Source organism: Dinoponera quadriceps, unplaced genomic scaffold (assembly GCF_001313825.1).
Source record: "Dinoponera quadriceps isolate SergipeBrazil2010 unplaced genomic scaffold, ASM131382v1 scaffold321, whole genome shotgun sequence".
Classification (NCBI taxonomy): domain Eukaryota; kingdom Metazoa; phylum Arthropoda; class Insecta; order Hymenoptera; family Formicidae; genus Dinoponera; species Dinoponera quadriceps.
Genome location: NW_014554418.1, coordinates 281,776 through 306,828, shown reverse-complemented (window position 1 = coordinate 306,828; position 25,053 = coordinate 281,776). Strand labels below are relative to the sequence as shown.

Genomic DNA, 25,053 nt, shown 5'->3' with positions numbered 1-25,053 from the left:
ACCGAAACAAGCAGTGCTGCGGCGCGTCTTGAAAAGTATCTAGAATCGTCGTTCCACTTGGCTTCAAAAATAGACCTGCAAAATAAACAGTGTACGCGTACGGTAGATGGGTTTTTTCATCGTCACCATAGTATTATACGTCTGTCGACGTGCTAAAATGAACGGATTAAGACTGTCTCGTGTTGCTGTTGCAAAATGAATAATGGAAACAAGAATTCATGTCTGAACGGAGTCTACGTGTTTTTCCATGGTGGAATTTTCAAATTTGCCGCGTCCTATTTCGACCGCGTTTCCCATCGTCACGTCTACCGCTTTGGGACATGCGACATAGAATTTATGGTAATTTCAATGCCAACGTACGTGCACAGTCGCGTTATTTCGGGGCAAGGAGTAAACCGGGCGCGAGCAGATAGATCTTTCTCGCGCTTCGCAAAAATTCCACGCGTTACGTTACATCACACGCGATATCGCGAGGCACTTTCGCTGATTTTAACGCGTGCAAGTAACTTAAATCGAGACAGCCATTTCGATTTAGGAGTTTACTTTACGACATCAAGCAGTATATATTTCCGCGCGGTAAGGAACACCGCGCTTCGACGCCGGGCGCTTAAACACTTACCTCTTGATTGAATGCCAGGAACGACAGAGATCGTAAAGAAGGTTTAGTGCCAGAACAGTAACGCCGGTCTCCTTTGCCAACATCGACAGCGCGCCCAGGCAAACGCTGGACCATACGTAAGCCGTCTGCTGTCTGCGAGAGAGAAACAAATTCGAAATTTAGTCAGTATCTCGTGCAATTAATTGTCGTAGAAGCAACAATCAAGTAAATTCCACGTGCTTGATTTTTCGAAAGACGCCGCCGATTAACAACATTACTTTGATCTCTTCAGATTTCTCCGCAAATATAGCAATTACAGTCCTGAGGTAGTCAATGATTATAGCCAGACGCGAGATTGACGCGACTCGGACATGCGAACGTCTACATAACGATCGTATCGATTACGATGCCTCGTAATTTCTTTTTATCGTTAGAAAAAAGTCGTCGGAAAAAAGGCACATAATATATAGCACGGCTTATACGACACAAAAGTGATACGCGGTCGTTTGCGATCTCGAACTTTCCGTGTGGAACTTCGCTACAAAAGCGAACAGAAGGAAATAATTATTATAAATAAGAATAACCTTTAAGATCCTAAGGGTGGGACTTTTTGTACGACCATTAAACTGTACTTATTCACACACAGACATATTTCGAGAAATTCTATTGTTCTCCTTGCTGATCGAACGACAGTATTAGTATCGAGAAACAATCCTCGGCAGAAACATCGATCCAAAGACACGCAGGATTTACTCGTTTACGTCGTTCCGCGTATACATCAATCTACGTCGAGTGACAGATCCGTTACAAGACGTCGTTCGGGATTTTAGATACAATGGGGACCGATGCGAAACCGGTCCGCCGAGACGAGACCGTAGCTTCTCCGTGACTTATACGTAAAAAACGTGGGAGGGGTAGAGGAGCCGCGGCAAAATGGAAGTGTGTTTCGTGCAATTTACATCAAAGCTTCCTAAGTAAGATTAATAGTAACTCGCCGCAGCAACGGCGGAGAGTGAACGAGGATACACCCAACCCACCGTAGAGGGACGTAAAGCGGTCGAGAGTCGAGAGAACGACGAGAGTCTTGACGGTAAGCCAAATGTATAATTGGAATTAATCATCGGCCGCTTAATCGCCGAGGGATTTAAACGCGAAGCGTAAACGGCCGAGGAACGAACGGAGCCAACTGTCGGAAAGAAAGAGAGAGAGAGAGAGAGAGGAAAGTTGAAAGGACACCGGTTAGATGAAATAAAAAGAGAGAAAAACAAGAGGGAGAAGAGACGGAGGAAGAAAAGCATAGAGCATAGGCGACGAAGCAAAGGTGGAGGAAAACGAAGGAGTACTCAAAGGCAGCCAAGAGTAATCAATTTCCCAGGTTCGAAGACAAGCACCTTACCCTTCCACCTCACCCTTCCAACCATTGACCGTCCGACGCTAGTCCTACAGACGGATTTTACCTTCTTGTCTTCCGCAACCGTCCTTTTATGTCGGAGCACGACCTCCGCGAAAGCTTTTTACGTCGGTGGTCGAACGGAAAGTTCGTCTCTAGATTTTTCGTCGCGTCAGGCTCCGGCGTCGCGCAGAACAGTACATATACGGAATCTGTTTCACCGTTCGTTCGCACCGCCGGGAGTTCCCACGGTTAATTAAATTTATTCTAGAAATAACGGCCGGCTGGTATAACATCGCGCGCAAATGTAAAGTGAACATTACGGGGGGGGTAGGAAGCAACGTCTGTCTTCGGCGAAGAAAGACACACAGCTGTGGAATTGCGTCCCACACGTACATATAAAGAGAGCGTTTCTTCTTAGCTCTAACAGTGAAGATTGATGCGAGCGACACGAGGCACGTTCACGAACCTGGGAAACGCTCCCCGCGTGGTAACTATAGCGCCGGCAGTTTGCCGGGTAAATTAGTTTAGTTTATAATTTTCGGGCTCTATGTTCATGAGAACGAATGACTCGCTATTTCGGCGTCAGCCTGTCGGGTCGTCGCGACCTTAAGCGCCGCTTGACACTCTTGACGTATGCGCAGCCAGTAAGTTTTCCCAGTTTACAGGAGGGTGTCCCACATTTACGTTGTACACGGTGCTTGTGTGTATGTATGTTTGTGTGTGTGTGTCGCGTGGGCACATATATGTGTGTAGTTCCTAACTCATTAGATAATACATAATACGCGAAGCAGCGCGAGAGCGCTGAGTTTTTTCTCTTTTCCGGCAAAGTTAGCTCCCTCCCCCCTTCCCCGGCCCCCCAAACTCTCTTCCGTGCAACTTGGAAAATTTACAGTTCTTGTGTATCGCGGGGATGGAAAGATTCGCAGATAGAAATTCATCGGCAAGTATTAGAGCGCGAATTATATCTAAAGAGAATCCGGTTCCGACTCCGTGTCTGAGGGGTTTGAGCGATTAAACTGTACTCACCCGTGATAGGCGAGGAAGGACAACAAAAAGAAGATGCACGCTAGAACGTCCGCTCTGCCGACGATGCCAGTCACCTGCAACATGAAACGATGCAAAATATAGTAATAACGATATCGCGTCGGTCACAGCTATGCACACCTATGCGCGCGTTCTAATACCTGCATGCCGGTACTATCAGATAACTCGAGCGCGCGCGCGTTTCAGCTCGGCCTCGGAAATCTTATTCACTCAACAAGTTGCGGTTGATATGAGAATATTCTTCGCCGGAATCGTTTTTATCTTAAGACGCGAGAAGGTTTGAAGTAAAAGAGCAGCGATAGGGGAGGAGGGGGAGGGGGGAGACACTACGGCCCAGATCTTTCCGGAAAATACGAAGCGACAGCCTGATATTGGATTTAGCGGTGTAAAACGAGAAAGCTGATCTGGAAGATGTGTGAAGAAGCCAACCCAAAGATCTCCTTCATGGTAAACGCGATGACGGGCGAGACGAGCGAGTACATAAAAGTGCGAAAGAGAAAGCGACGCGGAGCGGGCGGGGGGTTAAGATTGTCCAAGTTATCGACAGACCGGCGCGAGTGAATAACCGAGGTTCTCAAGGATCAACTCAAGCTAGGAAAGCCGAGCTGCTAGCGGAAACTGGGTTTACTCATCTCCCCTCCTTCCCTAGGTTTCCCCCGCTACATCCTTCCTTTCCGCCTACTGGGCCGGAGTGTACCAGGTGTACCTCGAAAATTTACGAACCCCGTCTATCACGAAGCGAAGCGGCGAATCTCCCGTCTCTTAACGAATTAATTCCCGCGAAATCGCGGGAATACGATTTGCGAGAGACGCGGAAGCTCGCACGACGGTGAGAAATCAACGGATTCCCGGTATAAGGTTCTTTCCGAGGGAACACGTTTGGATTCCGTTTCCGTAAGCCGACGAATAATTTTCTCAGCGTCTTATTAAGCGAAATTCATCCGAGGCGCGCCGAATGTATCTGACGCGAAACAATGATCTCTCTCTCTCTCTCTCTTTTTCTCTCGAATTAACCATCCGTTAGATGCGATAAATTGAATGAACTCGCGTGTTTTAACAGCTCGATACATAAGCGTTTAAGATAATCCACGATAACGTGGCGCGTAAACCGTTAAACGGATCATCATCGAGCGGGTTGTTAATATCGCATTTAGCGATACATTGTCCTACGATGCGTTTGACAGATAGTTCAAAGATGCATTGAAACGAAGCCCATTAGCGACACTAACATTATCATTGAACCGGGAAACTGTAATTATAGATACGCGAGACATTGATGAATATTCTCTCTTTCGGCGGCGCGGGAGGGGGCTGCAATTAATCATTCAATTACAGCAAAACAGCGCGAGGGAGGTGTCACGGTTAGCATTTATCTTCCAAATTTGGCGCGAGTCGTACAGAACGCGCTTACGAAATACCCGCGAGAGACACGTGGAATGCACTTTTGACAGGAACGCGGAGGCAAGGAAGGCCGGAAGCCGTACTTTGAGCCGTACATCACGTCGCTCTTGTATCGCACGGTTGATCGAATACGCGAGCATTCAAACAATGTCCCGCGGAAGATAAACACTGAGTTGACGTTTCATTACAATCCCGTCCTTTTTCGCCGTATCTCCCTCTCCTCGCGCTCTCGCAGGAAGTGGACCCGAAGGAAATCTTGCTCGTGGAAACAATACTCCGTCAACGTCAGGGGGAATGAGAGCCGAGTCCGAGAAGCGGACTCTGCAAGCAGCAAGGGGCTATAACCGAAGGGTCTGTTTAAGATAACAGAGATTACGCTGACCACTTTGCGATAGATTCCTTCGCGCGCGCCTCTACGGCACCTTCCGGATTTATGGCAAGTGGGATAATGGCCAATCCCGAAAAGGGTAAGGAGAGAGGGGAGGCGGCAGAGAACGATTATCCTAAATGCGAATGATGGAATGCCGTCGCACGATGGGGAAACCGCCGCAAAGTGACACGAGGAGTAAACGGACGATGAAACCAGTGTATCAGGTATTGATAGTCGCGTGGAGCCCGATTCGATTCTTCGCCCATTGATTTCTCTTCGCAGCTACGCTTATACCTCGGTCATCGGACGTGTACTATTTTTTATTCCCGTTGTTGCCGACGTAAGCATTTGTCTCTTGAAAATAGGAAATATAGCGAGCTAAGTGAGGTATCGCACACACGCAGTCACGACTCCACGGATTTATAACACGGCGGAGATGTCGGCGGAGGTTGATACGTTCCGTTCGGCTCGACGCTAGTTTGCTCCAGTTTGTACTTAGCCGAACTCCATTACCATCTCACTCGTTCCGAAGTTCTAATTGATTATATGAAGCGTTGCTTCCTTGCGAGTTCGCTCGTTATTTCAAGATAGCTCGAAGTCCTAGTATTCTTTAAGTTCCTCCTTAATTGTTCCTTCTCCTTGTATCGACGCGCTCCTTTTTCATCTCGCTTCCGAAGTCATGGACTTTTATTAATAGATATTAGCCATCCTCCGAGAGACCAGAATCGAAAGAACCACGCGAATTTTACGTGGAATGAAATTTTACAATGTTAATAAAATATTATCGTTTCCAAATCCTCATTTATTCATTAACATAAGTTTAATTTAAAATTTAATTTAATTTACAAATTACATATTCTCGTATTTCTCAAAAATAAATTTATCGATTAATTATCTTAACTCTTTAACGGCTGAGTTATTTGTAATAGTTTCACTAATTAAATTAATGGTAGATCGAACTTAGCAGATCTCAATATGTGAAAAATAATTTTGTCATAATTTTCGTACCTCATAAACTATTCTTATATGCAAAAGCTGCTTTTCAGAATTAATTTCCACCCTTATGGTTGTTAGAACAGCTTGTATTATGATTTAATCGTTTCTTTATATATAGATTATTGATTATTTAATATTGTTCTGCAAAAAATAATGTATTCAAACATTAATTCAAATTTATTTGATATTTTGTTTTAATTTCCAAGAATGATTTTCAGTTTATTATCACCACTAAAAGTAGTTTTTTACAGACCTTTTTCGTATGTAATCTTGATTTTAAAACAATTACATGAACCGAAGTTAAACAAAAACATTCTACCTCAAAGTTGTACTAATTTTCTCTTTTTTTAATTTTGGCACTTTTTGTACAGCCGAAGGGATGTAACCCTCAGGCGCGCCAATTTTCTCGCGATTAGTTTTATCCTTCTTCTTTAAACCTTAATGAAGGTGATGTGTTCATTTTGTAGAAGTTTACAAATTTTTCAAAATGTTAGTACACGTGTGTCACTGGTCATCAAAGGGTTAAGAGTCATTGACAATCCTCGTTGCGCACGCGTGCACACACACACATAAACAGCGACCTAAGATACGAGTATTCGTTATTGTCGCGTTGCAATTAATTTCATTCTTGTATGCGGAGACGAATTAAACACGTTTATGCCCGTAATATCAATATTCCCTCAAATTAATTAATATCATCATTCAGCGCGGTAGACCGCAGGCAACACAATAGAGGAGAAAAGTACTGACACATATCAGCGATGACACCGTGCAACATCGGTGTATTAATGCACGTTAAATTTCCGAGCGAGAGCAATACGGTCTCTCTCTCTCTCTCTCCCTCTCTCTGTGTGCGCGCGCGCGTGTGTGTGTGTGTGCGTTGGTTCACATCACAATCGTTGGTCCATTGACGGAGGATAATTTTCTACGATAGGAGCGCCGCGAGTCTAACTGCTCTAATTAACTTATTCGAATATTTCGCGGTCGGATGAAGCAAGTAAGTGAATCAAATTCGTTATTTTAATATCACATCCCGCTGCACCGCACGACTCGGTTAATCATACACTGCTCATACGTGTCGCGTGACACTCGTTACGGTTACATCGCGCGAAATTGCCGGGCAAGCGGGCAAAGCGCGAAGACGGGCGCGGCTCTGTCCTTCGGGCGACGTTAATATTCCCGAGCTCGTGGCGTGAATTCGTTCTGGCCGTGTGATATAAAATTAAACGCTCGTGCACAGCGTACACGGCATACCACTACGAGGCAAGACGCATGCTCGTCTCAATTCGCGGCATGCGGAATCCTCCGCGGAGATAGAGGTAGGAAACACTCCGCAGCAGCCGGAACGATCGCGGCAGCTTCATGTTTAATTTGGCCTGAAACCGAGCTCTGCGGGTAAACTCACTTCGCCTCGAACGTACGTACACCGCGTCCCTTTCAGGGCGCGCGCTCCTCGCGAAATTCATCCCTTGCGCGGAAAACCGACACGAGGCGAGGCTGATTCGGCCCTCTTTCGCCGGCGAAATACGCCGATCGTGGCAACGACGTCGTAACCGCGAAACGACAGCTCGGTCACCGGGCTTTTCGCTCCTGCGCGGATTAAGTCGCGTGGACGAATCGAGGCGCCCCGCGCGCGTGAAAACACCCTCCCGTGAAGTACAACGTCCGAGAAAGAGGCGTCTCGTTTAAAACGTACACGGCAGCGTGATTACCTTACGTGGTAACAACGAGTCAACTACAATAAACGCGCAAGGCGCGGTGAGGCGAAACGTGGCGAGACGCGAGTAACAACGGGGTTGACTGGGAAACCGGGGGAGTGCTTTCCATTTACAGTTAACCGTACGTAGACCGGACTTGATAAGCTTGGGATTGCGATACGGGAAACCGAAAGGTATTATATTTGGAAAGCAACTCGACGAGATTAAGCTGTATATTATACTGTATTGTTATTCTCCCCTGAAAAGGAATTATCGCTAAAATATAATATACCTGTGCGTTACGTACTTTGGCACGTAGGGGAGGCCGGGGCTGAATGGTCTCAGGGGTATGTTGCGTATCTTGAGAGGAACAGTGAATATAAAATCATGGAATGATCCTTTTGGAACATAGATACTTTTCTCTGAGTGTCATTAAACTCGGGATGATATTACGATAAAAAAAAAAAACTGATTTAGTAGTACATCGAGAAATAGATTTCTTTAAATTTCATCAATTTTATCGCATCCAAACAAATTTCATCATTGGCATGCTCTAAAGAAACTAATGTTTCGATTAATAAATATGGTTGTTAGACTTTTCAACGAATGTGTATCTTTATCTTAAATAAAAAATTTGTTTAAAACTAAACTAAATAATTTTCTTATAATGAAATTATTTATTTCATTTTACATATAATATTTATGGTAACCAAATAATATTTTATTTGGTTAAAAGGTATTACTTTAAATAATAGCGTTTTTTCCGTTAAATAATAATTGTCTTGAATGAGACAATAAAATTTTTACTCAAACAAATAATGTTTCCTAAATATATGTTATTTCTATGAAACAAATTTTAGACAAATATTTTTTTACTATTTTACTATTACACTACTATTTTACTAAGTATTAATTTTAATTAAATTTTACTCAAATAAATAATATTTCGTAAATTTTTGGTGTTTCTATGAAACAAATTTTAGTCAAATAAATAAAAGTCCAAAGAGACCTTTTTCTTTGTATAGCAAAGTAAATTTTCGAGATTGTCAAAAGTTTTTGTTAATTTTTTGTTATTCATAAAATAACTGAAATTTAGTATATGGACAATCAGAATAAGATTGGCCCATATTTAAAGCATACCCTGATACTTAGCTTTAGTAACGTTTAATTTCAGTAGTGGTAGTACTACTGTCAGACACACGTTCTGTCAAATTTTATGTATGGCTTTTTTATCCCGTACTACTGAGCAACTAAATCCAGTACCAGGACAAGATGGTCACTTTGTATTTTGATATTATTACAAAACAAAATATGCGATTAAAAGGATTGTGGCATTAACACGAAGGTTGTTTTTATCATGCCTGTACAGTCAGTCACAACAATTAGTTGCTGAAGTAATTGTAATTTCGAAATTCTAAAATGTGGGACATCTAGCTCCAATTTCCCCTAATACATACTTGCGTGGTCGTGCTAATAATGAAGATTTCTTTCCACTTTCCTCTACAAATTTTACGTAATACATATGTGTACGTTCATATAATAATAGTCTAGACGTAGTTATTTTCGTGTAATCTCACAGCATAACGAGAGAGAATACCGTTTCGGAATATTTGAAATGTGTCTCGGAGTTGGCCGTCGTGTTCGCGAAGTAATGGCATGTTCTAGAGGAGCCGGCAGTCTACCGGCCTCTTTAATATTATAGCAGACTTTAATAAAGCCTTGGCTTCTTACAGACTACCAGTTCCATTCTCTCCTCAGTCGCGACAACGGCATCATTAAACCTCACCGAACTTGCCCTACAGAAGGTTAACGAAGTGGACGAACGCCGAAACGATAATGAGAAGCGCGGGATCGCAGCATTGCGCCAATAATCCTCTCTCGATGTAATAAGAAATTTAATAAACGCACTGAGCCAATTCGCTTGTTACATTGCGATTCGGGAACGTAGCGATACGTCGTATTTTCGCTTCTATTTGCTCCGAACGATAGTCTGACAACCTTGTTAACCTCCGTCCGTATTCCGTGTCAGTTGTTGGCAGCACGAACAGGTAACGGAGTGGAAACGGAGCGGAAAAGAAGAGGCAGGCACTCAGCCTCTTCTGTCTTTCTTTTATTTGCGAGTGAAAATATTCTTTTTCTTTTACTCGAGGCCGGCGATACAGTTAGACAGCTGTGCTGTAAGTTCAAAACAGATACGATAAATTCGCCTGGTTGAACGGAGACGCCGATGTTAATTCACAATTATGATTTAATCAATACCTTCATATTCCACTTATACGCGTACGTATCTGTCGTGAATGCCGGGCATTCATCGATTTCGCGTCACGATGACAAACAATAGCCCGTTTGACTCGGTCGCAAAGAGGATAAAGAGGGATCCCATGCGTTATATGGACTCGCGTACGTTTGACGCGCTCGCGCGTCACCGGATGTTCGCTTTCAATTAACTCTCGATCCGACACTTCTGATCGCGCGCCGCGTCCTCGCATCGGGAATGTAATAATCTGCGACGTCGTGCCGGGGATTTCTCGAGCGGCGATTGTCGTCCCGGGGATGGCTGCTTTCTTGGGCTCTCGTGCAGGCAGTAACCCGCCGTCAAAACCCGGCCGGCGCAGCCCGGCTCGGCCCTTAAGAAGTTTGCCCTCCCCACCTCCGGGCCACGGCAATATCCTTTAATGAAACGTCTAACCGCTCGTACGGAACACTGGGATGATCGTCATTGCGGCCACTATCAAAAGTATTTTCTCTATTTGTCCCCAATTACCGTCAGGGGTTCCTGCGGTTCTCCTTGAGTTGAGTCCGAGAGCGCGGAGGTCGCCGGGAAGTTGCCGGGGCAACTTTTGCGGAATGGAACTTCAATTGGCCGCACGTGTCTCCATCCACGCTCCAGAGCCAAATAAGGGACACGTTCGCCGTACTTTATGGTCCATTCGGGGAGGATGACAGTTTGCGCGTCTACGTTACGCCGTAACGTATTCATGTTGTAAATCGCCGACGTGGAACGTATTACCGCGTTGTGAAACCGGCGATGTCTTTATTAACTCGACTTACTCGACTTGACACGAGAAAAAGAGTGAGCGATTGTCAATCTCTGTGGAAACACGCAATTTTTCCATACGTCTCTCGAGCGATTAGGGGGATAACGATGCGAGGTAAATATTAAACGTTGCAAGTCGCGTTAAAAAAATAAACGCTCAGGCGGGGAGCTGAGCGCGCTAGAAAATGCCTGTGGATGAAAGATCGGTTCTATGATCTTGTTTACAGAGCGCTCGTGAGAGTTCAGCATCGCTCTCAAAGGACATATATCTGTAGGGACGCGTATGTGGATAGTATGTACATCGAGTATACGCTCGCCGGGGAGTTTTCTGCATCGCGGGAGGAGAATTGACAGCGCGGAACAGCGATGCGAAGATACGGGCGCTCGACGTGCCGGAAAAATAAAAAAAGAGAGAAAGACAAGAGACGTTAATTTGCGCCGCGCGAATATTATCCCGTATTTTAATACAGTTTCTAACAGATTACGAAACGCCCACCTAGGCAGGAAGCGGCTCAATTTTTCTCTCAATTTAATTCGTTACATTCGAACGAGCTAGAAGAAACGCTTCTTACACGGTCGCCGTTTTTGCCCCATTTCGCGCCAAGTTTTTCTAAATCGTTTCTCTCTCTCTCTCTCTTGCAGCGTCGTGACTTCTCCCCTCCAACTGCCACTCGACTTTTTAAAGAGAAGCGCACGTTCCCGAGATTGCGAATAAAGAGGAACGACGAACGGCTCACCTAGGCGAGGAATGCCGAGGAAGCACCGTGGAAGCACGCTCCGCTGCTCATCGCTCTGAAATATTCCACGCGCCACGAGACAAATGATCCCGCGTTGAAAATGATAAATTACGATGTCCGAGGAAGTCGCTCACATCGCGCGTTCGCGCGTAGATTTCTCCGCGCGCGCGCGTATCCCGTTTCTGATCCGCTTCCGTTCGCGTAATCCTCTGCTCGTGATCGTCCCGGCGCAAATTCGAGTTTCGACTGTAACGAGCGATCAGCCACGTCTGGATGTGAGGATCTGTCGTCGTGCCATATCACGTGGTAGCTGAGAACAAGGTTGGAGCGGAGGAAGAGATAGAAAGAGAGAGAGGGGGAGGGAGGGAGATGAGAGAGAGAGAGAGAGATAAGGGATGGGCAGAACGAATGCGCCTGGATTCGGGGCGTTATGAATCGTGCAATCAAGACGTGAAACTCTCGGCTCCAGAATTCAGCCAGCTGATACCTTCCTACTTCCGGCTGTTTCCGAAAGGGTCCGGTGCAATGTGAGATTCCGCAACGCGTCTGTGACTCTTCTCTCACCGGGAATGAAAATCCAGAGGAGAGAGAAAGAGAGAGGGAGGGAGAGGGCCGGGGAAGAGGGAGAACAGAAGGTGAGTCGTTAGAGAAATTGCTAGACCGCATCGAACGAAATGCAAACTTGACAAGTTTTCACCCTATTTTATTAATGTTGACGCGAATATGTTGTGCAAATTGGCTCTCTCTCTCTCTCTCTCTCTCTCTCTTCTTTCTTTCTCACCTTGATCTTCGGTCGCTGACAAATGTTTCCGCCCGCGTCACCGACTTACAGATATTTTCTGAGCATCGACTATTCGACGATGCTCCTTTGGGAACGGGAGCGACACGTTTCCCGTAACATTTCGACGTCAGCTCAAAGGGAGGAACACACCGGCGGAAATAGGGGGAGAGAAAAGTTTCGTCCGCGTGAAACGAGGTTACCGCTTCTACTTTGAATCGACGTCCCGCGGAATCGTGCACGGAATTACGCCGCCGGTAGTCGCGAAATACCATCGGCATGAATATTTCACCGTGGGATTTCACAAACGCGCCAAGAGAGGAACGGCAACGAAGCGGAATCTTGCCAATAATGTGTAAGTGCTTTTAGATAAATTGCGTTTATACCGCGCGTTACAGCGGTACTAACGCGAGGCTTACACGTCGATGTCGATGCATTCGCACCGGGTCTCTCATTAAGTCGCGAGATATATAAAGGCGAACCGCGTTTCCCGGAGGAGGAGGAAAGCGAGTGAGTTCCGCGGTTTTCGCGAGACGCGGTTCCGCGGGCGGCTGGGACGTCTTGAAACGTAAAATATCAAAAGCCGACGGGAAAATGAACAGCGACGTGCGGCGAGGATGAAATGCTCGCCGTAGTTGAAAATATTCTGTTGAGAATAACTCCAACTTTCTCGGCGAATTAAATTTTTCATTACGAACTTCTGCCACACTGTGAAAATTCAACCGCATCGTCTCGGCGGCACTTCCGTCGTTTCCAGCGGAAAGTCCGTTAGAAAATCCGCCGAGCTTGCCAGCGAGTCGCCGAGGACGTATATATATATATTTTTTTTTTTTTCTTGGCCGGGGGTGAAAAGGCGGCGACGTTCCTTTTTGTCTTCGCGCGGAACGGACGACCGTGGGATTCGACGTGTAAACGATATCACCGCCTGTCCATTGTGCCTGGCCGATAATTCTTTCCGCCTCGTCGCCGAGAAGCTGAGAAACTTTTGGCTTCCGGACCGTGCTCTTCCCTCCATAAATCAGAGATAAATCACTTTTAAACTCGCGCTGTTAACTCCAGGTCGTCGCCGACTTGGCCGAACGACATCGCGGATTCCCCCGGGTGAGAGCGCCGAAATCGATGGTCCGCGAGATAATGAATATGTCTGCCGGAACCTTTTTGATTTCCGCGGGGACGAAGGCGAAAAGGCACTCAATTAACAGGATCGAACGTGCGACCAGATAATTACCGTGTTATTGATATTTTAATATTAATTAATGTCAATCTCTTTCATGCCATTATTCTTATCAGCACCCGTGTCGAAATTTTACTCCCACATTCTAGTTTAATTCTAAGTCTAATTTAGTTCTACGTTAAGTCGAAGGTCTTCTATTGCGTCCCTTTAATGTTACAAGGAACTTTTCGTTTTCTCCACTTGAAGACTTAATGTAGAACTTACAATTTCGACTCGGCTATTTTTATCGCGCTTTATATGCGATAATGTATAATGTAGAGAATGATATCCATTAATATCATCAATCGGGTAAAAGTTTCAATATTTATTGCAATCACTGCCAACATCTGGATCGAATTATTTATCACATCTAATTTTCTCACGCGCCATTCGAACATTTACACATCAATAAGATAAGTTAATAAGATTCAGTGCGGCAGACAGAGTCGTGAAACATCGAGAGTTCAGTATTTTCACGACTCGGCGATAGCGCGAAATTAATATTTCAGACAAATCGTTTTCTAAGTAATTATTCCGTTGAAGTTGATTCAATCGTCGCTTAGAAGTACGTAAATGCCTTTGTGAATGTCTTAGAGGAGATAATAGCCTATTTATCGAACGGCTATCATCAGCAACGAGATCCTGGAACTTATTCGACGACGATATAATTTTTACGATCATGCCTTAAGACCATCACGCAACGCTGGTGGCACGTGCATTACCGGCAAATCGCGATTCTTCCGATATGGCAAATATCTTTCGACCTTTGCTTTACGCCGATAAAATGGCTTTCACAGAGACATTCTGTTAGTTTTATTCCCAATTTCCTTCCGATGTCCCCACGTATCCTGGACGTAACGCGCCACGCACACACACATACACACACACGCACACACATACACACACATATCCGGAATTTCGTTTCTCTTTTATTTTCAATTCGTTTCCATCCTCACCATTCTTTCTAGTCGACATTTAATTGAATATGTTACACATTGATAATAGATGAGCGACACACTGGCTCAAAGCAGTGATAACTAAATTTCGACACAATTCATACACAATACGAATCAATTCCGGCGGCCGATGATCGGGGGAAAGTAACATCTAGCGGAGGCTGAATTGGCGGTACCAGTCGTTAATAATCCGCAGGGGATTCGCGAATTACTTTGTTAATCTATGTCGACCGGATGAGCTTTCCCTTAATTTAGTAACTAGGCTATTATATGTATTAAGTACAATTATCCAAGGCTACCGGCGTGAGTTTACTGTAGCGCGTAATACCCTCGTCCATATTGCAGCGAGCGGCGTACACAATTTCCCGGCTTCGTATAATTTTAAGCGCTACCGTATTTCGCCGTGTGATTTACCGGAAACTCAAGGAATTTGCTACGGATTCGCTTACGGATTTCGCGGGACGAATCGCGTATCTACGATGCGACCTATTTCGCCCGTTTTCGGCCGCGGTTACGAATTTTGGATGTCCATCGAATCGCAAAATTGTCGATACCCGTTTTCTCAAAATGTTAAAAGCAAAGAAGTCTCGCGATATCCGCGCGCTGCTATCTCTCTCTTGAACGGATGGAGGAGACGGGAGATGGATTTCAAAAAGGTATCATCGCTCAACATCGGCCTTTCGGGAAGCGGCAGAGACGTCCGCGATTTCACGAATGGTTTAACCGCGGCGCGAAGTTCGAGCAATACTTAGGTCGCACGCTACCCGCAACCCTCGCTTTCGCGGACAAAAGAGAAAACGAGAAGAATAATGCCGCCATTTATCACTGGGTCTCGCGGGCTGCTACGTACTAAAGCTATACTACCGAAAAATTCTCCTCTTATTTTCTTCGCGGATGAGCGGTATCTCCGCTGGTGACGGACCGTCCTGTTGATCTTTCGAAATACAAGGACTGTTTCACACGAAGAAACATTCTCGCCACCGCGAGAGAAAATCGCGCCGTCGCGCCACGGAAGCACCTACGATTTCACGAATGATTTAACGGGAATGCATCGCGTCCCCCAACAATACCTGGATAACATTCCGGCATGTACGCCCTTTTCATCCTGCCTCCCCCCTCCCTCTCCCACTCCCTGCATGCTCTTTAGTTCCGTTGGATGAAAAGAGAAGAAGCATTCGTGATGCTGCTCGCTCTCAACCCTCCTCCCCTTTATCTCTCTTTCCTCTCCTCCCCCTTCCGAGCCAGCGGCTTCTCTTCCGTGCATCGCGAAACGGAACACGTATTTTGTTTTAGCCCACCCGTTTGCTTTCGACGGTACACGCGCGCGCGCGTACCGGAAGAGCCGCCTTCTTCTTTTTCAATTCAAGGGCCGCGTTTGAGTAAAGATAATACTGCTAAACAGTTTTCAAAGGTACCCGCGCCAAGTAGAAGCCTCTCCAGATCTCGGCTCTGAAACGAGCTTTACAAACATACGCCTCTCGACAAACCTATTAGCCGTTTTCCCGTTTCTCCCTCACCCTTCCCTCCTGCTCTCTCGCAACGAGATCTATTTTACAATAAATAACATTTATCCATAAAACATCGTGAAATGGCTTGTATTCCGCTTGCCGCTATGAAACTCCATTTCAAGCATCCTTCGAAAAACGAGTGGTTCGTTGTTGCGAATGGTTGAGTTTTATTTTATCGCCGTAAATCGTCCCTGAGTATGTCCCTCCCTTTTCCCTCCCCGTGAATGAGATAAATGAAACAAATGCTCCGAGATATATATGCTCGGCGTTCATATTAACCAGCCAGTTAATCTTATTATCTAGCGTTGTGCGAGAAGATAACGAGTTAATGCTCACTCTTGCGTTATTGCACGTGATTCGAGTTAGGGTCGGTGATAAAGCGAAAAGCAGTATGCTTTCGAGCGCTGTTGCGACGATATCTTGCTCATTGCTTGCACCATTACGAGGTATACGAGGGTGCACGGGAGTATTAAAAAAAAAGGAGAAAGTGGAAACAACGGATAAAGGTAAGATTATTGTTAAATACTGCGAATGAGGGTGCGACAATTATTTGTAATGGCGGAGCTTGGTCCCTGCGGTTTCTTTCGGAGATGCTATTTCTCGGATCTACACTTTCTCTTATGGAAATGATTTCGCCCGTCTAATGGCGAGGTGAAATCGGACGACTTTCGTGTTCCATTATACGAAAGCGAGCGCGCTTTAATTCAATAAAATAGCTGTAATTTCAAGGAATTGTTCTTCTTCTTCTTCTTCTTCTTCTTCTCTTCTTCCTTTGTAGATTTTACGCGCTGAAGAAACAAAAGGAGTCGTACAAAAGCTGCATGAGCAGGATAATAAAGTGATATTCCGCTGAATCATTTAATGGACTACATATATTTTCCGAGGCGAATGAATGCGCGACGATCTTACAAAGTGGCCGGTATAAGTTGCCAGACGCCTCCGAGAGGGATATCACGCTGTCTGCATGTTCCGATTCTAAACCCGGCCCCGGCTTTCGCCGCTCGTCCACGATACTTTGTCCCCCGTCGCATGGAAAACGCGAACCCTGCGGATCGATGTATCACGAAAAGTCGATGCATCCAATTTCGCGTGCAAGTTATAACACCGGGTGATTTGATAGCCGAGGGCGATGCGAAGAAGGCGATCGTGAGCGAGGATCGCAACGCGTTCTAAGATCCTATCGAATAACTCTCGAGTGTTTTTGCTGTAATATTGAAACAAACCGATAGGGACGAGATAAAAGAGTCTTAAAGCACTCATAAGCGCTTGTCGGGAGACGATGACTCTCACCGACGTTTTATCGTACTTACTCTTTGTAGAGCGAGCGAGCCAGTACAGTGATAAGTAATGAGAGACGATAACTCATCGCACACACGCTGAAATTTATAGGACGAGTTGAGTCCTCTGATCTTTCCTCTCTCCGATAAGATTTTTAACGGTACATTCCGTCGACCGAGGTTCGCGATGGAAAGAAGAAAAAATAGAATTCAAACAGAAATAATTTTTCCGGAGTGTGCCGAGAGAAATTGTACTGTTCGATTCGTGTATCTGTCGTCGCTTCTGACAATCTCGCGTTGGGTAAAATCGCCGTGTCAAATGGTGAAGCGGGATTTAAATTAAATGCACTTTAGGTTTTATCAGACTGGAAATTGTGATGTAACGAGTAGTCTTTGACTCAGATATAAGTGTATAACTCAATGACTGTAATTAACTTTGATGTTTCAAACGGTCGCGCGCAGACGTTCGTTAGACCGCAGAAAATTGATGCAATCAGTGTCTCACGGACGATTTTGTCATGTGTCGATTCGTATGAATAACATATGGCTTTCAATCGGTCTAACGTGAATTTCGATCATGAGATACTCCCTTCGTGATCTTAGTCGTAGACTTCCATAGAACTGTAAACCGATATTTTCATAAATTGTTTCATTGCGACTTGCCGACGGAGAAACAGATCATCGAGGAAAGTTTTTTATTTATTAGATGTCACACCTTGTGTTCTTTTTTATTAGATGCGTAAATTAATTTGGTGTCTATAATTTTATTTATTACTATATATAATAAGTATATTAAATCGAAATATTTTTTCTTAATTGTGATATTAAAAGACTGTCATCTATAATTATGAAACATTACGTAACATCAGAATGATCGATGGCTGTATTCGGTAGAGAAAGCAGATTTGCAACTGTTGTAAAATTCATGAATCTGATTAATATATACTCTTAATTTTGGTTGAATCTAAGAGCGTACATCAATCAGATTCACGAATTTTACACAGTTGCAAAGCTACTTTCCTCGCTGAACGCAGCTATTGTAACCTCCAGAAAATTATAATGAATTATAGTGAAAATTATAGTGAATAATTACTAAAACAATAAAGCGCATATTCGGCACTGCGTTCTTTTTGTATATATCACCTGTAAAGAAGTGTTGCTGAAACCACAAAAATCATTTGCTCGGCTCTTGTTGAAGACTCAATAAGTCAATATAATTTGTAGAGAATAGTATCAGAAGTTTAACGAAAATTTCGAGAAGGTTTGCTCCATGACAACAATTTTATGTAAAAATAAAAAGAATAAAAGATGCTATTTTAACGTAAGCTGAGTAGTTGTATCACACCCGGTCTATTTTCTAAACCGGGCCTGTATCCGGTTTTCCATTTTCGTGATTACTGATTGCCACCCTCACCTCTCTTTTCATAGCATTTAGATTTCTCTTGGAGACGTAAGACACTCGTGGCCTGTTATTTTTAGCTGCACTGCTGAACTGGTGCAATAAATCAGAGTGAGAAAATATATACATGTTTCACTCTAACTTATTGCACCAGTTTAGTAGCGTAGCTAAAAAAAACGGAACATCGATTTCAAGGATGGTATTAGCTTGAAATCGTATGGGGTTTAGCAAGTGTTGCCCCACTCGCTGCTCACTGTTTAATACTATCCCTGAGATCGAGCGTCTTACGTCTCCGAAAGGAATTTAAATGCTATGAAACGAGAGAAATGAGGATGGCAGTCGATGGTAAACATGGAAAAGTGCAAACCAGCCTCAGATCTGCTTTAGACTTTGCCCTATGAGATTTTTTTCTGTTTCGGTCGTTGCAACATTATTTGAAATAATGGAAGATGTCCGAAAATCTATCGATGACTTTATTGATTCAAAACCGTCAAGTTTTTATTACAATAAAATTCGACAATTCATACATGATACAAAGTAATTGGCAATAATCACAGATTTCTATACAGAGTGAGTCACCTAACATTATAACTTCAAATATCATCGTTATTCTTGATGATACGAGAAAATGTCTATGTTAAGAAAAAAAAAAATTTGAAATTTTGCGAAATAAATTTCTTGTAACATTTTCTTCGATATTTATTGGTTAGAAAAAAATTTAATTGTAATGATGGAGTATATATTTTTTGGAAATAAGCTTAAGTTTTCTGATTAATTGGTTTATTTGCTAGGAATAAAATTTTACTTCGCCGTATTTAAATAAACAAATAAATAATAAAAATAAAAAATAAATAAATAATGTTTATTTGTTTGAAATAAACTTTATATTTCACAAATAAATTTTTAATTTTCTTTCTCAGCGTAAGGAAGAATTCGATTGCTTTGAAAAGACAAATATTATTATAAATAAAATTTTTTTTGAGATTATGATTTTCGAGATTTCGAGGTCATCGGCAATTTTTTAAATGGGACAGCAAGTTTTTATTATCATAGTATTGTAGCTGATGAAAAGACAATTCCGCTATGCATGATATACGAAGGTGGTTTGATAAATAATTTGGTTTGATATTAAAGAGAACAATTTGAGTTTTGTAAAATAGTTTATGTTTCACAGTCCCCTCGAAGTTCAACGCACTTGCCCCAACGTTTCTCCAGGTTCGCGATTCTTTCGCGGAAGTATGTTTCTTCGAGGCTCTCAAAATACTAGCTTATTTCCTATATGACCTCTTCATTTGACCCAAATTTTTGTCCAGCCAAGAAAGTCTTGAGTTTTAAGAATAGATGGTAATCCGAAGGTACTAGATCGAGTGAATAGGTTGGATCCGGAAGCAGTTCATATCGCAGTTCGGTCAATTTTTGCTCAACGAGACGGCTTGAATGCGCCGGTGCGTTGTCATGGTGGAACAATACCTTTTTTTTGACGATTCCTGAACATTTCTCCGCGATCGCTACCTTTAATCGGTCCAAAAGTGATGCATTGTATTCTCCAGTAATGGTTTTCTTCTTCTCGAGGTGGTTAATCGGGAGAATTCCTTTCGCATCCCAAAAAACTGACGCCATCACCTTTCCAGCGGATGGAGGGCATTTCGCCTTTTTTGGAGCCGGTTCGCCCCGTATGGTCCATTATTTCGACTACTGTTTCGTTTCCAAGATATAATGGTGAATCCAAGTTTCGCCCATGGTTACAAAACGCCGCAAAAAACCCGCTGGATTTTTCTTAAACATTTGCAAACAGTCGATTGATGTTCGCATGTGAATTCGTTTTTGCTCTGGTGTGAGTAAACGCGGCACCCATCTTGCGCAAAATTTTTTCATATGCAATTCATTATGCAAAATGAAGTGAACCCGCTCAGTTGAGATGCTTGTGGCATCTGCTAACTCGCGCGCTTTCACTCTGTCAGCCAAAACTATATCATGGACTTCATCGATGATTTCTGGCGTCACGGCTGATTTCGAGGCTCTAAAACATGGTGCATCTTCACTTATCCAAAGTCGAACTATTTCATAGGAAAGACATGAGTCACCCAATGTAAGGGAAATCTTCTTATCAATTTGCTTCGCTGTTTTCCCTACCAGAGAAAAGTATTGAATCACACCACAAATACCAATTTTACCCATTTTTCTCTGTCACTCAAAACGCTTCTGTTTAAGCAACTGTTAAACAACAAATTACTATCAGAATAACTTGTGACCATTGAATATTCATCTATCAGAAGGACACTTTATGATCACATATACAGATGTCGCTATCGCCTTTTATTAGTATGCGAACTAAGTTACTTATCAAATCATCCTCGTATATGATATGATGTATTGACCTTGATGATATATTGACTTTCAGATGACCATCCGATCTTCTATTATTATAAAATCGTAATATAATTATAGGATGTTGTGTTAAGATATAAAACGATATACCGGGTTGCTGCTGCAATGGCAGGCGTAAGAGAACGAGAGCGCGCAGCGCGAACTTGGGCCGATAGCGTGCGTTCTTATTCTCACGCGTACCATTGCACCGACAACTCAGCATACTGTTCTATATATTGGTGCAACACCCTGTACAGAGGCGATAAAGCGTGTTTTGCTTACAAACAACTTAATTTTATTTAAGAATGTATTCGAAATGGTAGCCTCTAGCATCCAAACATTTTTACAATTGGTTCCTCCAAAAATATTATGCGTTATTTAAAATGTCGCCAGTGACGGGAGAAAGATACGCATAATTCCTGAAAGAGATTCTGTCAGGTTAACTGGAAGATTTACCTCTTAAAAATCGCTTAAATATGTGGTTGCAACAACCAACATGACGACTGCCCTGCTCACTACGCGAAAGTACCAAGGATTGTGTCAAATAGAAATTTTTCCTGTTGCTGGATTGGAGATAATTTAATGATCGCGCGTTTACCTGACTTGAACTCGTTCGACTTCTTTTTATGGGGAACAATAAAAAATATTGTTAATGCTAACAGACCAACTGATGAAGATATGCGTCATCGTATTGTCGTAGCATGTGAAAACTCACCGGCGATACTTTGAATGATATATAATATTCTTTGAGAAATTGATTACAAAAATGTCTAGATGTCAGAGATCACTATATCGAACACATTCTTAAATAAAATCAAGTTGTTTGTAAACAAAACGTACATATTGCCTCTGTATATTACGATTTTAATATAATAGTACTTCAAAAAGAGCCATCTGAAAGTCAACATATTATACATAGTTCAATTTGTCTTTTTACAATACTGTACTAATGAAATATGTCGTTAAAAAAAATTGCTGACGACTTTGAAATCTTAAAAATTTTTACTTATAATATGGTAGCGACCATTTTTGTATAATTTTTTCTTTACCCAGTGTCCCGATAATACTGTGTTGTTAAACAATATTTTTTGAACATTCATTGGAACGATCTCAAGAGGAAAATCTTTAAATTGCAATTCGACTACGAATTGTATGTGTGTGACTATAATAAGACATTTAATAATTATGCATATAGATGAAAAGTGAAGTTAGATTATTTCATATTTTCATAATATCGCTACCGTATTTCTGATATTTAAAAATATTCATACAAATAACGTATATATGTATATATGTAATATTTAAAAATATTCATACAATAAGTTACTTGAAAAAGCTTATTTTGTACCTTGCTTTACATTTGCTTTTGCAGTCTTTCACGCAACAAGACATTGGCATTTTGTTGAAATTCCTTTGCGATAGCATTTACGTATAAGGGAATCATCCGTTATCACATATCAACAAATTTAATATGAAATTTACATATAGAAATACAGAAAATGACAGCCACTGCACCCATCACGCTAAAAATGTTTCTTACTTTTCAACAGGATGATTGGTGGAAGGTAGCAGTCTAGTGATACATAGAAGCTTGTGTGGTACTAACGGAGATTATTTTGAAAAAAAAGATGATTGGATTGGATCAATAAAATCAGAGTCACTGTTATTAAAAAAAATAATGTGTGCTGAAGAAATTACGCGTTGGCGCAACAATATCTTGCGTTGATATATTTGCTGACCAAATGCAATCGTTGAATCAACTAACTCAATACAAGTACAATTGTATAATTTGTTCAATAGACTAAACGTTGTACTTATAAAAATTGTGTTCGTTTGAAGAAAATTTCATTAATTCCATCACTTTTTTCCTCAGTGTAATTAAAATGGTGTATTTGCCATTAATAAATAAATCTTGCTTTTGATAACAAAGGTATAGAATTAATTTACATATCTAATACACACACAAGATACATAAGATATGTGATTTTTCTAAACAACAGTTAATTTTTAATCACTCTAATAATAATAAACAGTCTCGTCGTGTGCGGCCGAAAGGATCGGCCGGCCTTTGTTCGACCGATTAATGCGTCCGGCGCCGAAAACCGGAGTTGACTGCCGCCAATTAATTAGTCGTACGAGTAGCGCGAATAGAATGCGGTCTGCACATATAATGAACAACAACACGACCGCGGTAATTGATCGATCGCAGAGATTTCCACGTTCGACGGAGGTCCAGGCCAGTCAGCGATTTCCCTTCGTCCGGCACCGCCCCTCCTTCTTCACGCTTTACAAACGCGTCCTTTGTTCAGAGCCGGTTCGAGCCGCATGCCGAACGCTTCAATGGCCTTGTACTTAATTAACGTGATTCCTTTCAGCGGCCAAGCGAAGGACTTAATCCGAAAACAGAGCTCCGCGCGCTCATCGGATGATCATTTCGGTAAATAGAACCAAACGACGGCGCTGGCGACGGCTCGCGAGCTGGCCGATTTGACTGACACGGAGGACCTCGCCTAGCGTGAGCAACGCGAACAACGATGTGACAACGGATTCTACCACTACACGTACTACACCGTGACGCACGAAATATGGGAATATAGGGTAAATCGAGGGTTAATACCGCTGCGCGAATTGTCCGGTATCGTGCCTCCCGGGGTGCGAGATTTCCGATACTTCGCGCGACACACGCGCGATATAATTTATTAAAATATCGGAGCGCTGCCGCGAGCTCCGCTTTGCGCGCGAACGTTTCGTGACGGTAGGACATGAATCCNTTTTTTTTTTTTTTTTTTTTTTTTTTTTTTTTACGGCGACAAATAAAAACGCTTCGCCGGCTTTATCGTAATAAAAAGTGAGATGATCGATGGACAGGAATATTTTGATATTTAACGTTACTCGGTGAAAATAGTTTGAATTAATGGCTTTTCGCAATTAATATTGCGAGGCGCGATATTCTCGTGTGACGAGGCACGCGTAACATCCTTTCTGTCGGTGTTACCAAATCCGAATATGGCGTTGATTATATCCGTTCAGAGCTATTTATAAAATCACTTGCATAACATCCGGCTAAAAACTAGTTGGATCTCTAGTTAGTGGGGGAGTTGCGAAATATAAAAATATGAATAAAACAATGTTCCCCGCGTCACCTGACGCTATTACGCGAACGGAAAAAGGGGGAAATAATTAGTGGATATAAATCCGCGCGGAGGTAATCATCGAGAGGGCCGAGATATATTTGATTTATAATGCGAGAGTATACCTTATATCTGATTTGACCGTTCGCGGTACGACATGAACATGATATCACAATAGTGACACTGGCAACGAGAGTGCTGGCCGCGCACGCAACGAGTAATACATGCTATACCGCACGCACGTGATGTAACAGGATGCAGTGCGTGACCGGCAAGCAGGTCGAGCTTGTAATGGGCAGGCCGGACTCGCGAACCAGTGTCGTGTGCCGCCAATAATTCCGCTCAAAAGACACGTTCCCCCGAGCTAATGACGGGAGAATTCGCCTTTGTTTACGAGCCCATACAATCCGACTCCCATACATTTTTCTCCCGCGATTGCGTATTCATAATTACGGCAGAGGGAGAGAGGAAGAAAAGGAAAACTACGACGCATCGATCGGCAACTACGATACGCGCCGCTTTGCGGTCGAGTTGCGAATAAACGCGAGCCGCTAGTATCCCACATTGGAGGAAATGAAAATTTCGTATGAAAAGGGAAAGCGCCAAAACTGACGTAAATATGGAAAATCAATGTATTCATGTTCTTCGACTATAAAGTATTAAGCTAAATTAACAGTTTCTGTTTGCAAGCGTGTTTGATTATGTTATTAGTGTTAGTTGATTTTTCGATATGCTGAAGTTTTTTTCGAGCTGCTTTTATGTAAATTTTTAGGTAACAAATCAGAAGTAAATAATTTATTGGACAATTTTACATTATTGGACAAACTTATATTATTTTATAGTATAAGTTTTGAACTTTTTAAATCGCTTTGGATCTTGTGCCAATCTTTATCTATTCATTGAATCACGTAAGACACACATTAGGATTAGGTTATTCTGTAAACTGATATACCTGAGTTTATTGATTTTTTAATTGACATACATAATCTTTGCTGTGAAATATTATCTCACAGAATATAGTGAAGCTATCAGTGACTAATTTTTCTTGTTTGTTTGTTTAAGATGGTCGTATAGAAAAGTCAAGGGATTTCTTCCTACATAGAGGAAAAGATAGTGTCATGGTTTCCCATTTATAATAATTTTATTAATAA

The 25,053-nt window shown here is 42.7% G+C and overlaps 1 protein-coding gene across 1 annotated transcript in view; it reads right to left on the bottom strand.

Annotated features, from left to right (window-relative positions):
- LOC106748426 (transmembrane and TPR repeat-containing protein 1-like) overlaps positions 1-25,053 on the bottom strand; it is a 180,215-nt gene that overhangs the window by 76,537 nt on the left and 78,625 nt on the right. The window contains exons 3-5 of the mRNA XM_014626927.1: positions 3,018-3,091; positions 620-751; positions 3-75 (exon numbers count right to left, since the gene is read on the bottom strand). Coding sequence (XP_014482413.1) covers positions 3-75; positions 620-751; positions 3,018-3,091 — 279 coding nt within the window. The remainder of the gene's footprint in view (positions 1-2; positions 76-619; positions 752-3,017; positions 3,092-25,053) is intronic.